Source organism: Rhea pennata, chromosome 26 (assembly GCF_028389875.1).
Source record: "Rhea pennata isolate bPtePen1 chromosome 26, bPtePen1.pri, whole genome shotgun sequence".
NCBI lineage: Eukaryota > Metazoa > Chordata > Aves > Rheiformes > Rheidae > Rhea > Rhea pennata.
The window spans coordinates 5,446,899-5,461,929 of record NC_084688.1 but is presented as its reverse complement, the minus strand read 5'-3'; the positions used below and the strand labels follow the sequence as shown (position 1 = coordinate 5,461,929).

At 55.9% G+C, this 15,031-nt stretch overlaps 2 protein-coding genes across 2 annotated transcripts in view; one reads left to right on the top strand and one right to left on the bottom strand.

The window, feature by feature from the left end:
* Positions 1-9,730, top strand: part of MYO1D (myosin ID) — a 136,451-nt gene extending 126,721 nt beyond the window's left edge. The window contains exon 22 of the mRNA XM_062595903.1: positions 6,335-9,730. Within this exon, the coding sequence (XP_062451887.1) occupies positions 6,335-6,491 (157 nt within the window). The 3' untranslated portion in view covers positions 6,492-9,730. The remainder of the gene's footprint in view (positions 1-6,334) is intronic.
* Positions 9,731-10,064: 334 nt separating this feature from the next.
* CDK5R1 (cyclin dependent kinase 5 regulatory subunit 1) lies at positions 10,065-11,666 on the bottom strand. Its single transcript, XM_062595764.1, has one exon. The coding sequence runs from the start codon at positions 11,628-11,630 to the stop codon at positions 10,737-10,739; it is 894 nt and encodes a 297-aa protein (XP_062451748.1). The 5' UTR covers positions 11,631-11,666; the 3' UTR covers positions 10,065-10,736.
* Between the last annotated feature and the right edge of the window lie 3,365 nt (positions 11,667-15,031).

Genomic DNA, 15,031 nt, shown 5'->3' with positions numbered 1-15,031 from the left:
TTCTGGATTGAGAAACAAAAGCCAAAGTTTCTCAGGACTTCAAAAACTGTCATTTCTGGGGAAGCTTAATGCAGGCAAGGTGTGTTGGCCACCGGTGCGCTACAAGCGGTGGTGGACCTGCTTGAGCATCATCCTTGGATAGTGACAGCCTCTAGGATGTGGCTGGTGGCACGTGGGGACACTGGCAGCCAAAAAGGCAGCGCAGATACATGTGCCGGGGCACTCCTGTGAGCTGTGTTCTCCTCGTTGCCCAAACCCCAAGCTCTTACTGGGTTGTTTCTCCTTTTCTCCTAGCTTTGCTCCCGTCTTCCGAGCCTTGCTTGCGTTTGGCCCCGCTTTCGAAGCCTTGCTGGTAGAGACTTGCTTGGTCCTTTCGGGCTCCTCTGAGCGCGCCGTTGCCTCCAGGAAATACGAGGAGGGAAGTAGCGATTGCTTAAAACGCTCAAACCCGGACACGGTGGAGCAATCGAGACGGCTGTGCCTTGAGTCACGCAGATTTGTTGCTCGCCCGGCCCCGGCCTGCCCATCACCCTCTCTTTAGTGCCGCATCGCTCGGCAGGGTCTGGTACTCGTTTTAAGCTAGTTTGGTTTGGGGAGAAAACCCCGTCCCGCCTGCGTAGACCCTGCTGCCGCGTCCTCAGCGAAACTCGGCGCCAGCAGCTTAAAATTGAAGCCCGTCCTTAAATGAAGAGCGACTCGGACGCTTCGGGGACGGGCTGCTCCCTGCCCGCGGAGCCGCCGCCGCTCGTCGGCCGCTTGGCGATAAAAATCTCGCTCGGCGCAGGGAGGGGGCACAGGGCCGTTGCTTCGCGCAGTAGCGTGCGGCACAACGGCACCTTTTTTTTTTTTTTTTTTCCTGTGCCCTGAAGCTGTAGCTAATTTCTCTCTCTCTTTTTTTTTTTTTCTCCCTATTAAATGAGAGAAGCAAGGGAGAAAAATCTGGGTTTTCAGAGCAGCTCTGGAAGTAGCTAGGATTAAGCGCAGCTGTTGCAGCACGCGGGAAGCGAGGAGGCGAGCAGCCTCGCGCCGACGGAGCAGGGTTATACCCGCGGCCGACGCCAAACGGAGGAAGCGGGCAGCGGCGCCCGGGTCCCTTCCGTTTTTTTTTTATTTTTTTAATTTTATTTTTGCAAAATTTTAAAGGAGGTGGAAGTCTTCAGATGATCTCCAGCAGAAACCCAGATCGCCGCAGTCACCGCGAGCCGGCGCGCTAAGAGCGGCGGCGCCCGCTGCTCCCGGGGCGCTGCAGGAATTGCGCCAGGGCTGAGCCACGGGAACCCGGTGGCGCATTTTCCCAGGACATCCGAGCCCACCCGTTCCCTTTCCCCCGTCTCCTTTTCCTCCTCATCTCTTTTTCCTCTCCCTTTTTTTTTTTTTTTTGTTTTTACATTATGACCCCATGGGTGCCAGCGGGGAAAACGGAGCCTCAGAGCGCCGGCGGGTTGCGTCCGTATTGACGGGAAACGCCGGGGCGACGGCTGAGATGCGACAGTGCAAAATAACGCGCGCGCCTAGCATTCGTCCCCTCCTCTCACTGCTATTTACTACTAGAAAATTGTTGCTCCCCTCCTTGCAAATTCGAGTGATAAACGGCTGCATCATCCGCTTCTGCCCCGGCCGTAGCCGGGGGCTTCGGGGTTGTATTTTTGGCACGCTGCTTTTGTAAGGTCCGTAACGTTCGAGCGTCTCGCGGCCGCATTTTGAGCCCACCGGAGCGGGAAGCCGGATGGGAACCGCTTCTCCAAAGCTTCGCCAGTGCTCAGAATAGCTGGGGAAGGAAAAAAAAAAACAAAAACCAAACATGACTAATTGGAGAATTGGGGAGAAGCCGCCGTTTTTACGCCTGCGCTGCTGATTTCAAGAACTGGATTAACAATTTAAGCGGAAGATGAAGGCGAGCGGCAAAAGACGTTGGCATGCGTAGCCGGGCTGTAACACGCGTGACATCGGCTTCGGAAAACAGATTCCTCCGTTTCTGTGAAAAACAAGCGGAATTTAAACCGAGCCGCGAAACGCGTCCGCCGCGTGCCGGCGGGGAGGGCAGGGGGAGGCTCTGCCGCCTTGGAGATGATTTCCCACCCGACTCGTTTCGTAGTTGTGCCCCAAAACCGGTTCCCATCCCGTGCAGAGGGACACGGCCGCAGGCAGCCCAAAACGACGCTTTTCTTTCACGTTACCTCTGGAACCTACTGACTGCAAAAGCTGAAAAGCACCTGGGCGGCTTTGCTGCTGCAGCCCCGCTTCCTTGCCGCGTCCTACGAGCAAGCACCGAGCACGTCGCGCCCGGCTCGCCCCGTCTTCCCGCTTTCCCCCGTAGCGCCTCGTAACGCGGCCGTCTCTCCTCCCCGGGCCGTTAGAGCGACAACCCTCCGCAGCGCCGCGGGCAGGAGCAGACGCCACGCGGCGGGGACCGGCCCGGCCAGCCCGTGCTGCGAGCTGCCTTTTCCGTTTCACGCTGAGAACATTTTATTTCCTCCGCGTTTCCCCGTGCTGGGGTTTCTTGAATTTTTTTTTCATTTTGCTGTTTCAGAAAATAAAATATTTAACGCCCTACTTTTTCCTTTTTTTTTCTTTTCTTTTTTTAATTTGCAGGCTGTTCCGTTGATCCCACGGCGTCGTGTTTGCAGCTGTAGCCGGCGCGTTCGTGCGGGGGGCAGGGGGGGGGGGAACAATTTCTATTCATAGCCTAAGCGCCCTAATGAGCTCAGGGCGTATTTTGTAGCCGAGCTTCGCTCCAGAAAGGCGATCGCCCCGCTCCGAGCGCCCAGCTCGGTCACGTTAGGGACAGCGCTTACGCTCGGGGCTCCGGTCCGGCGGGCGGATGCACGAGGCCCCTTTTTTGCCCCCTCTTCCGAATTTTGGCGCGATGATGATACCGAGTGGGAAGCGGGTTTGGTTTTTATTCCGAGCCGGTGCCGCCGGGGCAGAGGGAAGGAAACATTAGGACGCGCCGCGCGTTTTGCTTGCGATCCCCGTCTTCGGCGCAAATACGGGTTCGGAAAGGTGGGTCTGGGCTTTCCCGGTGTAAAACAGGAGCTTTTGGGGGACGCGATGCCAGCAGGTGACGCAGGGATGCTCCCTGGCCGGCCTCTGGTGCCTACGAACCTGCTTTTAAGCTGATTAAGTCTCTCTTGGAATCGGCCTCTTACCCCGAGCTGCGGATTAAGGAGGACGGACGTAACGGTGCGGCCGCGTCCCGGCGCGGGTGCGACCCTGCTGCGCTTTGCTCGAGCAAGCGGCGATTTCCCAGCTCGCCGCCCGGCTAGGACGGGCCGCGCGAGCACCCCCGGCTCCTAAAGAAGTGCAAAAGCGCGCCGGGAGAGCGCTCGGCGGCTTTGCACGGCGCGGCCGTTCGCGGCTTTGTCGTGCCGCTTCTCAAAAGCGCTGGTGGAAAAGCCGCTTCCTCCCGGTTAGGGTGGGCTCTGCCCAAACGCAGGCGATCTGGGTGCAGGACTGGCTTCAAAATAAAGCATAAAACTTTGCTGGTTTTCCAGAGCAAAAAGAAAAAAGGGTCGCGGTGTTAAATATTCCGCTTCTCTTCTCCAAAAACGGCACCGGCGGGAATTCGGAAACGTTTATTATTTCTGCCGCCTCCGGCATCCCTGCAGGTCCCGCAGCGGCGAGGTTGCCCCTCGCCTGCCAAAAAGCATTTTAACCCACCTTGAGACGTCGGCGCTGCTCCTCGCCGGAGAGCCTCCTTCCCGCTCCGCGGTTTGGCTAGCTGCTTCCGCGGGCTCGCAGAGCCTCACGGAAAGCGTAACGCACCGCCGGGTCCTCCCGTCCTGGTGCCCGGGTGCCACCGGTCGGGGACGTGCTCCGAACTTCGGCGTTCAGGTTAGGTCTGGACTTGGTGAATAGCCAAATCTGCCTTAAAAAAAAAAAGCTCGAAGAAGGATGATGTCGGAGGCAGAGCAGGGCTGTGCGTGGTCCATACGGCTGCGTTAGCGCTGACGTCGTGACGACGGTCTCCTAAACGTGTATCCCTGTGCAAGGGAGGTGACCGGAGAGTCTAGGAAGTGTCTGATGGAAACTAGAGGCTGAAGTTTGGAGCAAGGTTTCATACGCAGCGTATGGTAAGGATCAATCTGGTCATAGCTAGAAGCTTCTCTGTTGTTCCTTTGAATTATCCGGAAGGCCGCAAGATCGTTCTTAAGTAATTAGCAAATTCAGAAATGTTCCTTAAGCAGTTAAATGGTTGCCAGTATTTAAGGAATTAAAGCAAGGATGGTGAACAGGCAGGGCTGAGACAAAATGAGTAGAGCTGCGCGTTTCCCAGCTTGAAATTTAGTAGGGCAAATAGTCTTCCACCTTTACAACCTCTTCTTGAGTGAATCGTCTCATTGAGGCAGAGAGGTGGAACAGCAGAGCGCCGGGGTGGGAGAGGAACATGCGGTGGAAACTCATTCAGTCCTTTAGCCAAAGCACGCCCTGGAAGGGAGATTTCGCTCTGCCTTTGCTGCCATCGACGTCTTGCTGAGTTTGACCTGCAAAGCACCAGTGACCGCCCGAAGGGATAGTTGCACTGTGTGTTGCCCATGTCCATGAAATACGTTGTTGGACTTCGAGGGTTACGGCTGGGCCATCCCCATTTCAGACTCTTCCCATCTCTTTGGGATCGAAATTCTGCAGGAACTTGGGAAGGATCTCCCCAGTTGTGCTGTCATCTGGTAAAATCTAGTTGTATCAGTGAGTTTTGGAAGGTGTTTTACTTTGGTTTATTGGCTACTGCAGACAGCTGTTTTCTGCCTTTCAGTCCAAAAATAAACCATCTTACTCCAGGGCAGCCAGCATCTGTCATCTCCCCCTTTTGCCACTGCGCCGACAGGTGTGATGCTGATGTGATCGATGGACTGGAAACCAAGCTGACGTTTCTTCCAACTTCTTCCTTACTGGTGATTGATTGACCTACCCCAGGAGCAGCATTCAAGAGACTCAAGGTCCCGGCAGACTGAGCTGCTGGTGGAACTGGTGGCTGCGCTCAAGGTTGTGTTGTCTCACAGGGAAGACCAAGATGGTTGAAATCCCTATCTGGGCAAGGGGGGTTGTTCTTTGGATGCTGTTCAAGAGCTGTCCTGCTGCCCAGGCAAAAGGTTTTGAGGCTGAAGCCTGTTCTCACATGGAAAAAAAATCAATATGATCAAGAGTGATGGGATCTGGAGAACATGGAGGGAGAGTGGAGCCCTGTTTAATGGAAACTGCTACAGGGAGTGAAGTTAAGAGCTTCTTGAAGAGGAGTCTTCTCCAGAGCTCAGCATCCCAGAGCACTGTTCATGTCAAGTCACCATGTACCCGAGTGGATCCTCCTGGAGAACCAGCAGGAGCCAAGACCTAGAGAGATTTAGCTTCTTGCTTAAGGTCACTCAGCCTAGAGGAGCTCAAAATAGATTAAGGACCTCCTGCTTTGCAGCCTTGGGTCCTGCTTGTGGCCAAGATGCAGATTAATGAGATTCCTTTTGCGTCGTTGGGGCTGGCTTAGTGCCGTGCTCAAGGGTCAACAGAGTTTGACTATTAGCAGCTACGAAACCTGTCCATCTCCTTACGTATAATTTGACGAGGGATGTGGGAGAGGAGAAGGAAGGTAATTAGCGCTCATCCCTGCTGAAGGCGCTTGGTGCTGACCCTGCCGCCCAAGCGCCCGGCGGCGGGCGTCTCAGCGAGGCTCTCCTGTAGATGGCCCGTTCTGCTAAGACACGGTAAAAATAGCCAGCTCAGTAGGGTTGTAGCCTCGACGCGCTGAGGCACCAGTAAATAAGTATTAAATAGCTGGGATGATGCGAGGGCTTCAGGTGGTGCTGCCCGGCCGAGACCCCTCCGACCGAGACAGCAGCTCTTTTTTTCTTTTTTTTTTTTCCTCGCGCCCGTCTGCCCTGGTGTGTTTGGGCGTTGGGTAAAAGGTGGGCGAGTCGATGCCGCCGAGTCCTTAAACCGTGGGATGTGACTCTAGAAACGCCGGAAGCCGAGCAAGCGCCGCAAGCACCGGGCGCCCGCGGCAGGAGAGGGAGGGTTCGCCGGCGGGTCCGTTCCCTCCTCCGCGCCCGCGGCCGGCCTGGCGCGGCTTTCCCTGTTCTTTTTCCTTTTTCTCCCCCCCCCCCTTTTTTTTCTTTTTTTTTTTAATAATTTCGGGAAGTCTATGGTTATTCCAGATCAGAGGGGGGAGGGTATTTATTTTATTTGTTTATTAATTTTTTTGCATGCATGACGCCACAGCAAGCGAGGGGCCCGTGGCAAACGGGCTCCCCGGCAGCGGGGAATGATCCCGCCCGGCTCCGCTGCTTCTCCTAACGCTTTTTCCCCTTTTTATTTTTATATATATATATATCTCCCCCTCCGGCAGCGAGAAACGCTCCCTGCAAGTCACCGTCACCAACCCGGTGCAGTGCAGCCTGCACGGGCGCAAATGCACCGTCTCCGTGGAAACGAAGCTCAACCAAGCGCAGCCCGATTTCACCAAGCACCGCTCCGGATTCGTCCTCTGCGTGCCGGGCAACTAGCAGCCGCTGATGCCGCCGCCGCCTCGGTGACCGAGAAGGGTTTCGGCGGCGCACGGGTCGAGGGAGCCGGCAAAAAAAAAAAAAAGAAAAAAAAAAAAAAACACACACCACAACCCTCCCCCCCAACGCTCTGAATTGGCCGAGCCCCCCCCCAAAATCAAGCGATGGCTTTTTTTGTTTAGTTTCATTTTATTTTTGTAACTACCGCGCGCAACTAAGGCCACCGGGGCCTGTGGCCACCCTGCAAAACCGGCCGGAGTATCAGGAAGATGAATTAGCCCCCCCCCCCCCCAAAAAAAAGAGATAATAATAATAATACTAATCATCATCACCATCATCATCACTATCACCATCATCATCATCACGGCGGCCGTAGGTACTGATCCCCGGCGCCGCAGGGCCTGGCGCCGGCCCGAATCCCCGGGGGGGGTGCAGGGGCTGGGTGCCGCGCGGGACCACGGCGTCCCCCCGTCCCCGTCGGCGCGGGGCGAGGTTCCCGCAGCCCCAAGGAGAGCGGTCCGGGGGGGGGGGTTGATTTTTTTTTATTATTATTATTGTTTTATTGTTTTCCCCCTTCCCCCCCGCCCCCGCCGTGGTGCCCGGCAGCCTGGGGCCCTGCGCTACATAGGCACTGGCTCCGGGCAAGTCTGTCCTGGAGGCAAAGGTGACGGCGGCACCACCGCCACCACCAGCACCACCGCCATCAACCACCACCACCGCCACCATCACTGCTACCACCACCAGCAACAAAACAACCATCACCACCAACCACCACCACCAGCACCACCCACCAACCACTACGACCACCACCACCACCAACAAAACAACCACCATCACCAACCACTACCACCACCATCACTGCCGCCACCACCATCAACAACCATCACCACCAACCGCCACCAACCACCACCCACCAGCCACCACAACTGCCACCAACCACCACAGCCACCACCACCACCATTGCCACCGCCAAGCACCATCCACCACCACCAACAGCCGCCACCACCGTCAACCACCGGCACCAGCACCACCACCAACCACCACCAACAACAACAACCACCCCCGCTTGCCCCAGCAACGCTGCTCCCAGTGTAGTGAGGATATCATATTTTTTTTGTAAAGGACAAAAGGAGCTGGTGCCTCCGTGCCAGCTCTCGCTAACGAGCTTTTATTTAATGCCAGGGCTAATAGCCAATGGCTGGGCTAGCGGGGCTGCTTCTGCGGTACAGGCGCGGAGGAGGCGGGGGGACATGGGGGTTTTATATATACACTAAATATATATATATATATATATATATAGATATAGATATATATACATATATATATAGACTTGTGCCTATTTTTATTTATATATATATATATATATATATATATATATATGGATAAAATTTGTGTGTGTGTGTGTGTGTATAGCGTGTATGTGTATATATGCATATATAGACACACATATATGTGTACACATATACATGTGTTTTTGTGTGTGTATATCTATATATATAAAAAAGGTATATGTGTGTGTGTGTATATATAATATTACACACACACACACACATATATATATAAAAAGTGTGTGTATATATTTTTTATATATATATATATATATATAAAAATCGTGTGTGTATGTGTGTGTGTGTGTGTGTGTGTATATATATATATATGTATATATGTATGTACACACGCGCGTGCGCGCACGCACACACACACACACACACACACATGTTCTGGCTCTGCTGGTCAGGTCAGGATCTCCAGCCCGGTGTCCGGAGGTTGGACGCATCCCGGGATCCTCCCGGCTCGCCGCTGGCAACCGGGGGCAGCGTTTGGGGTTCTGTTTTAGGGCTCGGCGAGGCGCTTCACCGACCAGCCCGGCTCCTTCGCCAGGACGAGGCCTCCGAGCCGCTCCCGGGAAAAGCCCGGCGCCGCCTCCAGCTCCCGGAAAACCGCGCCGCCGTCGAGGCCCTTTCGAACGCTAAAGGCGGCACCATTGGCCGGGATGAAACGTGGCTTTATAAACTGCATTAGCTGCTCCTGGTCTTATCGACACACATACACACACACACACACACACACACACAAATATATATATATATATATATAAATAAATATATATATATATATATATATATATATATATATATATATATATATTCCTATCCTCCCCCCCCATAAATTAACAATTTTTAAATTGTACTTCAATTTTAAGCCTGGGGCGATAATGCAATGAACTTTTTTTTTTTTTTTAATAAATTACTTCATATTTTAATGGATAAAAGACCAGGGGAAAAAAAAAAACACTACTATAATGGACCTGGGTTGTTGTTTACATAAAACCCCATAAGAAATAAAAGAGTGCCGTGCTGCCTCCCTCCGCGCGCTGGCCCCGGGGTTGCACCGCGCCGGGTGCCGCGAACCCACCGCAGCCGCCGCCGGCCCGGCAAACCCAGTTTTCCGCCGTGGTGGCGGCAGCGCTTGCAGAAACGACTCCGCTGCAACCGGCTTCCGTGTAATGGATGGTCAGTGCATTTTTATTTAATCGGCACAGTACAAAAATAAATAAAAATAAGGGGAGGGGATTAAATTACAGGCACACTGAGCCCCATGACACAGTCTGTCAGGTTATAAACCACACATACTTACAAACGCACTATACACATACATACAAAAATGAGACAAATATAAATTAATCAGTAACAATACCCACCAATTTGGTCAACAAAGAGCTACGGAAGAGATTGCACTAAAAAAAAAAAAAAAGAAATAATAATAAAAAAAGAAAAACCGTACATACACATGTATAATTAGCAGGTTCCAATGTACAGCAATGAAGAGCTTCAAGTGAAAAAATAAAAATTAAAAAAAAATGGCACGTTATTTCTCCCTCTCATTTTGCAAGTTGAACAACTGATGGACCAGAACTAAACTAAAAGAACTGTGCACACGAAGGAAAAAAAAAAAAAAGACCCCAAAAAAAAAAACTTATCAGTGTCCAGGCCTGGTAAGGAAATACCAACTCAAGACTGCAGTATCGGGGTGGTGTCGGGTCTTTGTGCATGGGTGTCATTTTTACAGCCATCTCTTGTAAGGTTTTTTTTTTCTTCTTTTTTTTTGTGTGATTTTTTCCTCTTTTTTCCGAAGACACAAAATGCTCCTTTTTTGTGTTTTTTTTTTTTTCTCTTTTTTTGCATGCGCAATACCACTGTAAAAGCAACAACGAAAGAATAAAGACGGGTTGGGTTTGTTTTGTTTTTTTTTTCTTTCCCCCTCCTCCCGTAGGTTAGTATTTGTGGTTTATTTGTTTTTTTTCCTCTTTTTTTTTTTTTTTTTTGTTTCCGCCGTCCTCCTAGAAGTATTCACATAGCAGCATGTAGGTTCCTTCCCTTGTTTGCGCGTTCAGGCAGCTCCTTTTTTTTTTTTTTTCCTCTCTCCTGGGTTTGTTGGTTTGAACACGACACACGATCAGTGCACGATGGGGGACAACACATTTCACAGCGATGGAAATGATACAGTAGCAGTTACAGTCCCTTAACCCCCCTCCCCAGCCCCCCCCCCCTTCTCCCCGACCCACTCGGGCAAGTCGAGTCTCTCTCTCTCCCGAAGAGAAAAAATAAAATAAAAATAAATAAATTAACGGGGTATAAGCGGGGAAGCGGCGGCGGCGGCGCCGTCGGGCAATGGCTCAGATTGGGGGGGGGGGGGGGGGACACTCCGGCAGCCGCTCCCTGCGCTCGGCAGCTCCCGGGGGGGCGGTCACATACATATATCTATACATATACATATATATATATATATATATATAAAATCACACACACATACATATATATATGTGTGTGTGTGTACATATACATATATATATATATATTTTTTCCCCCGTACCAGCTCTTTGTCTGCATTAACGCCCTAATAACGCCCGTCTAGCCGGGAGCTCCTCGCACATCTGGCTTCACCCACGGCTGATAAAGCCCCGGGTGGGGGTGGGGGGGGGTCGCTCGTGACCTTCAAGCCGATTTAAAAAAAAAAATCGCCGCCCCCCCCCCCGCTTGTCCCTGCGCCGGCAGCCGCGCGTCCGCGCCCCGACGGCGGCGGGTGGGGGGGCAGGAGGAGGCCGGGGGGGGGGGTGTGAGGGGGCTGTTTTGGGGAAGGGGGGAGCGAAGCGCGGGGATGGGGACGGGGACACACACGAAGCGGAGGGGGCTCGGCCGCCAGAGCGTCCCCGGGGGCGGCGGCGGCGGCGGCGCCGGGCCCCGCTCACCGGTCGAGGCCGATGAGCAGGCGGCTCTTCTCCTCGGCGCCGCTCTCCTTCTTGAGGTCGGCGAACACCTGCGTGAAGTAGTGCGGGTCGGCGTTGACCTGCAGCATCTTGGGGCTCATGAGGTTGATGATGGAGAGGCAGCGGTCCCAGAAGGCCTCCTTACAGCTCTCCACCAGGAAGGGCTTGAGCGGGTAGGAGATCTCGTTGCCCATGTAGGAGTAGGAGAGGTACAGGCAGGTGAGCAGCACGGCCTGCAGTTCGTGGTCCGAGGCCACCTCGGCCGAGATGACGTCCCGGCACAGCATGTAGAGGAAGACCACGTTGGCCGGCGTGATGAAGCCCTGGTCCTGCCAGCCCTGCAGCAGCAGCGAGCGGTCCACGGAGCGCAGCCAGAGCACGGGGTCGGTGGGCGAGAGGTGCTTGAGGCGGTAGCAGCGGCGGCACAGGAACTCGCCGAGGCAGCGCAGCAGCTCGCTCGTGGACGCCTGCACCACGACGCGGCGCGGGGTGGCGGCGGCGGCGGGCGCGGCCGGCGGCGCCTTCTGCGCCGAGGCGAGCGCGGTGGCGGCGGCGGCGGCGGCGGGCGGCGGCGGCGCGAAGGTGGCGAGGTTGGCGCAGGAGAGCGACTTCTTCAGGTTCTCGTTGTTGAGGTGGGTCACGTTGCTCTGGTAGCCGCCGTTGGGCTGCACCTTCTTGGAGCTCTTCTTCTTGGCGGAGACGGCGGCGATGCGCTTCCAGGGCAGCACCGAGATGAGCGAGTGCCGCTTCAGGCCCTTCTCCTTGGCGTTCTTGCTGTTCTGCACCGCCGTGTAGTGCCCCACCGTGGCCGCCCCCTCCTCGAACAGCGGGGCCTTCCGGTAGCTCGGCGACAGCGACAGCACCGTGCCCATGGCGCCGGCCGACCGGCGGGCCCCGCCGCCCGCGCCCGCCCGCCCCGGCCCCGGCCCCGGCCCCGGCCCCGGCCCTGGCCCCGGCCCCGGCCCCGGCCCCGGCGCGGCCCCGCGCTCGCTGCCCGCTCCGCCGCCGCCGCCGCTCAGCGCCGCGCCTCGCCCCGCCCCGCCGCCGCGCGCGCTCCCGGCGGCGCAGTGCGCGCGCCCGCCGCTCCACGGGACCGCCCCGCCCCGCGCCGCCACGTGCGCCCGCGGCACCGGCGGGGAAGGGGCGGTGCGGACCCGCCCCCGCCCGCTGAGGACACGCCCCCAGCCTGAGGACACGCCTCCGCCCACTGCAGCTCCACCCCCGCCGCCTAAGGGCACGCCCCCGCCCGATGAGGACACGCCCCCAGTCTGAGGACACGCCCCCGCCCTCTGCGACACCAGCCCCGCCCCCGTCCCCGGCAACCCCGCCCCCGCCAAGGCCACACCCCCACCTCCGATACAGCCCCGCCCCCGCGCCCGGCCCCGCCCCGCCCCGGGGGTGGAGCGGGGCGGTGCCGCCGTGGGAACCCCCCGGTCCCGGCTCGTCCCGGGACCCCGCAGGCGCCCTCGTGACGGCGGCCCGGGGGGTCCCAGCGGGGCTGGCGGGAAGGGCTGAGGCCCGAGGCCAAGGGCACCGAGCGCTGGCCGGACGCTGGAGCCGGTGCCCCTGGGACGGAGACCCCGGCGCCCCGAGCACACAGCCGTGGGGCAGCGCCAGCCCCGTGGGGCAGCACCAGCCCCGTGGGGCAGCGAGCTCTGCGCGGCCTCGGCTGGAGCCTGGCAGGGGACAAACCAAAGACAACCCCCGCGCCAGGCGTCTGAAACGTCGCTTCGCCCTTGGCTGTGCAGCTCGTCCCGCAAAGCCCGAGTTCGGCGCCTGCGGCGAAAGGCAACGGCGTTGGAAAGGTGCTGGAGACGGAGCGGGTTGGCTTCGGGCCTCCACAGCCTCCGTCTCAAAGTGGGTTTTAAAAAACCACAAGGGCTTGGGGCAGCGGGGGTCCCGGCCCCCCCGCCCGCCCCCCGTCCACGGGCAGCGAGGAGCACAGCGGCCGCAAAGCGGCCCCCCCGGCCGGCGCCGGTGAAAATCCACGGCCGCCCGCGGCTTTGGGCGAGCTGCAGCGACACTCAAAGGCTGTCAAAGGCTTCTCTCGGAAAGGGAGATGCCGAAGCCTGTTGCTCGCAGCAGCCGCTCCCCCTGCTTCCTAACCCAGCTTTTTGAATACTTTGACTTCTTGAGCTATTTGCCCTTCTCTCGGTTCAGGTCATTCATCCTGCAAGTGGCAATTCAACAAGCGTCAGGATTGCTCTCCGGCGGCTTTTTGCTCTGTTTTAAAAGGTGCCAGCCCCGTGGTGCCGGGTTCAGCCGCAGGCTGGCGAGCAGGCACGTATCTGCATCCAAAAGCCCCCGCTGCCTCTGTCCCCTTCCAAGGATGCAGGAGTCTCTGAAAGCACCGAGCATCTCCCGCCTCGGCCTCTGCAGCCGTCGGGCACGATGGCATCGTCCCAGCGCACGAGGAGCCGAGAACCCGCCGGGAAGGAGGGGGAGAAAGAGAAAAGGGCCGTCGTCACCCAAACCACCCAAAACTATCCTAAGGTGGCCTCACCCAGGCATTCCCAGCCACGTAGTCTCCCTGCAGCTGGGTTTGGGCCATAAGTACAAAGCCAAACCCAGGAGATTTTTTGATGGATCCCTCTTTTTCATGCCCAAGCTGCAGCACCGTTTTTCTGAGCACCTTTAGCTCGGCGACCCCAGTCCGCACCGCGAAGACCACGCTCAGCGGCGTCAGCACCGCCGAGCAGGGCTCGAAAAATCCGCGCTCGCACCGAACGAGAGCCAGCCCGCCGAAGGAAAGCCCCGGGCGAAGCGCTGCAGCACGGCTGCCGCCAGTGCGGACCACCTAAGGGTTTCGTGACTTTATATTCACGACGTGACACGTCACGGTCACCGCCAGCCTGGCATTCAGCAGACTCAAGTCCCGCATCCTTGTCCTGGAGCAAGGGTGGCGTTAGCCCGGCACCTCTTCCTTGACTGCTCCGACCAGAGCACCAGCACAGCAGATACAGCCCCGCTTGGGCCCTAAAAACCCAGCTGCTTCTTTAAAGTAACATTTTGTCCCATTAGTGATTCATGCCCAGAAGTGCTGTCTGCTTCTCATAAACCAGTTTTGGAGCCAGGAAGGTTTTTAGAAGGCCTGGTCAAAAGAGAAATATATCCCTTTTGGTAAACAGTTTTAAAGGCCTCCTGCCTAATGGTCAGAAATAGACTGTGCAAATCTAGTCCGATTGGCACTCCTGAATTCGGTTATTACTAAGAAATCTCTTTGTTCATTAAAAATACTGCATGGTCCCAAGCGGCACGAAACTTGCCTTTGTGTCAACGCTTGCTTTTTAAGTTAAGCCTTTTGAAGCTTAAGCCAAAGGGGTTTAACGAGACCTAACATTTGAGCTTTTTTGGCCCTAATTTTAATACACTTGGACTTGGAACACAGGCTCTCAGACGGCTCGGAAAACCCCAGCTTTCCTCCGACCGTTTGACCGACTAATGTGCAATTAGCCCTCCTTAACCCCCCTCCTTGAGCATGAGGGAGCCAAGCTATGCTGAAGACAGCATCGCTGCGGACCTGCTGTAACTTTGGTGCTCCGAGTCCCATCCTCTCGTTCTCCAGCAGAGAGGCCGTTCTGGTCCCCCCAGTTATTAGCTGCTGGTTAGGACCCTGTATATATTTTCCTTGCCCTCTGAGAAATAGCAACCAGGCCTGGATGCTGTTGTTGCTGAGGGAATGCGTGACTTTACGGCAATCTCTTTACTCTTCTCCATCTCCGCACTTTGCTAGCGTAAATGCTGCGCCCAGAGGCTTCCGATCCATTTCCATGAATGAATTTCCACTGATTCACCTAAGATTAGCGACCTAAAATCAGTGATTCATATCCGCTGCTCAGCATCCCCGAGGAAAAATGCTGCTTAAGTGGCATTACAGTGAACTGGCCAGAGCAGCTTTTGGGAAGTATCTTACAAGCTATATATAGTTCAAAACCCTATTAAGAAGTGTAGAAATACATTTCCACTGAAACCAAAGCCATGCATAAGAACAGGAATTAAGTCCTTTCCATTTTTCTCCCTACACGCGTTAGCACCGCAGCCATACGTCCCCATCCGTAGCCCACAGCGAGATGCAGGCTGGCTGCACGACTGTCAAGCCAGCGCTGCTCGGGGAAGCGGCACCTGAAGCCGGGCAGCAGCATCCTCATGGTCCAAGGCCACGGCCAGGCTGCCAGGTCCCGGCTGCGCGAGCAGCACACCAGCTTCCCTTCTCAAGAGGAGAAGCTGAAAAGGGCTCAGAAAAGTTGTACGGCAAGAAACTGAAGACATTTGA

What these genes read in the sequence shown, in the direction of transcription:
- CDK5R1 (XM_062595764.1), bottom strand. Translation starts at nt 11,630, where the DNA reads ATGGGCACGGTGCTGTCGCTGTCGCCGAGCTACCGGAAGGCCCCGCTG.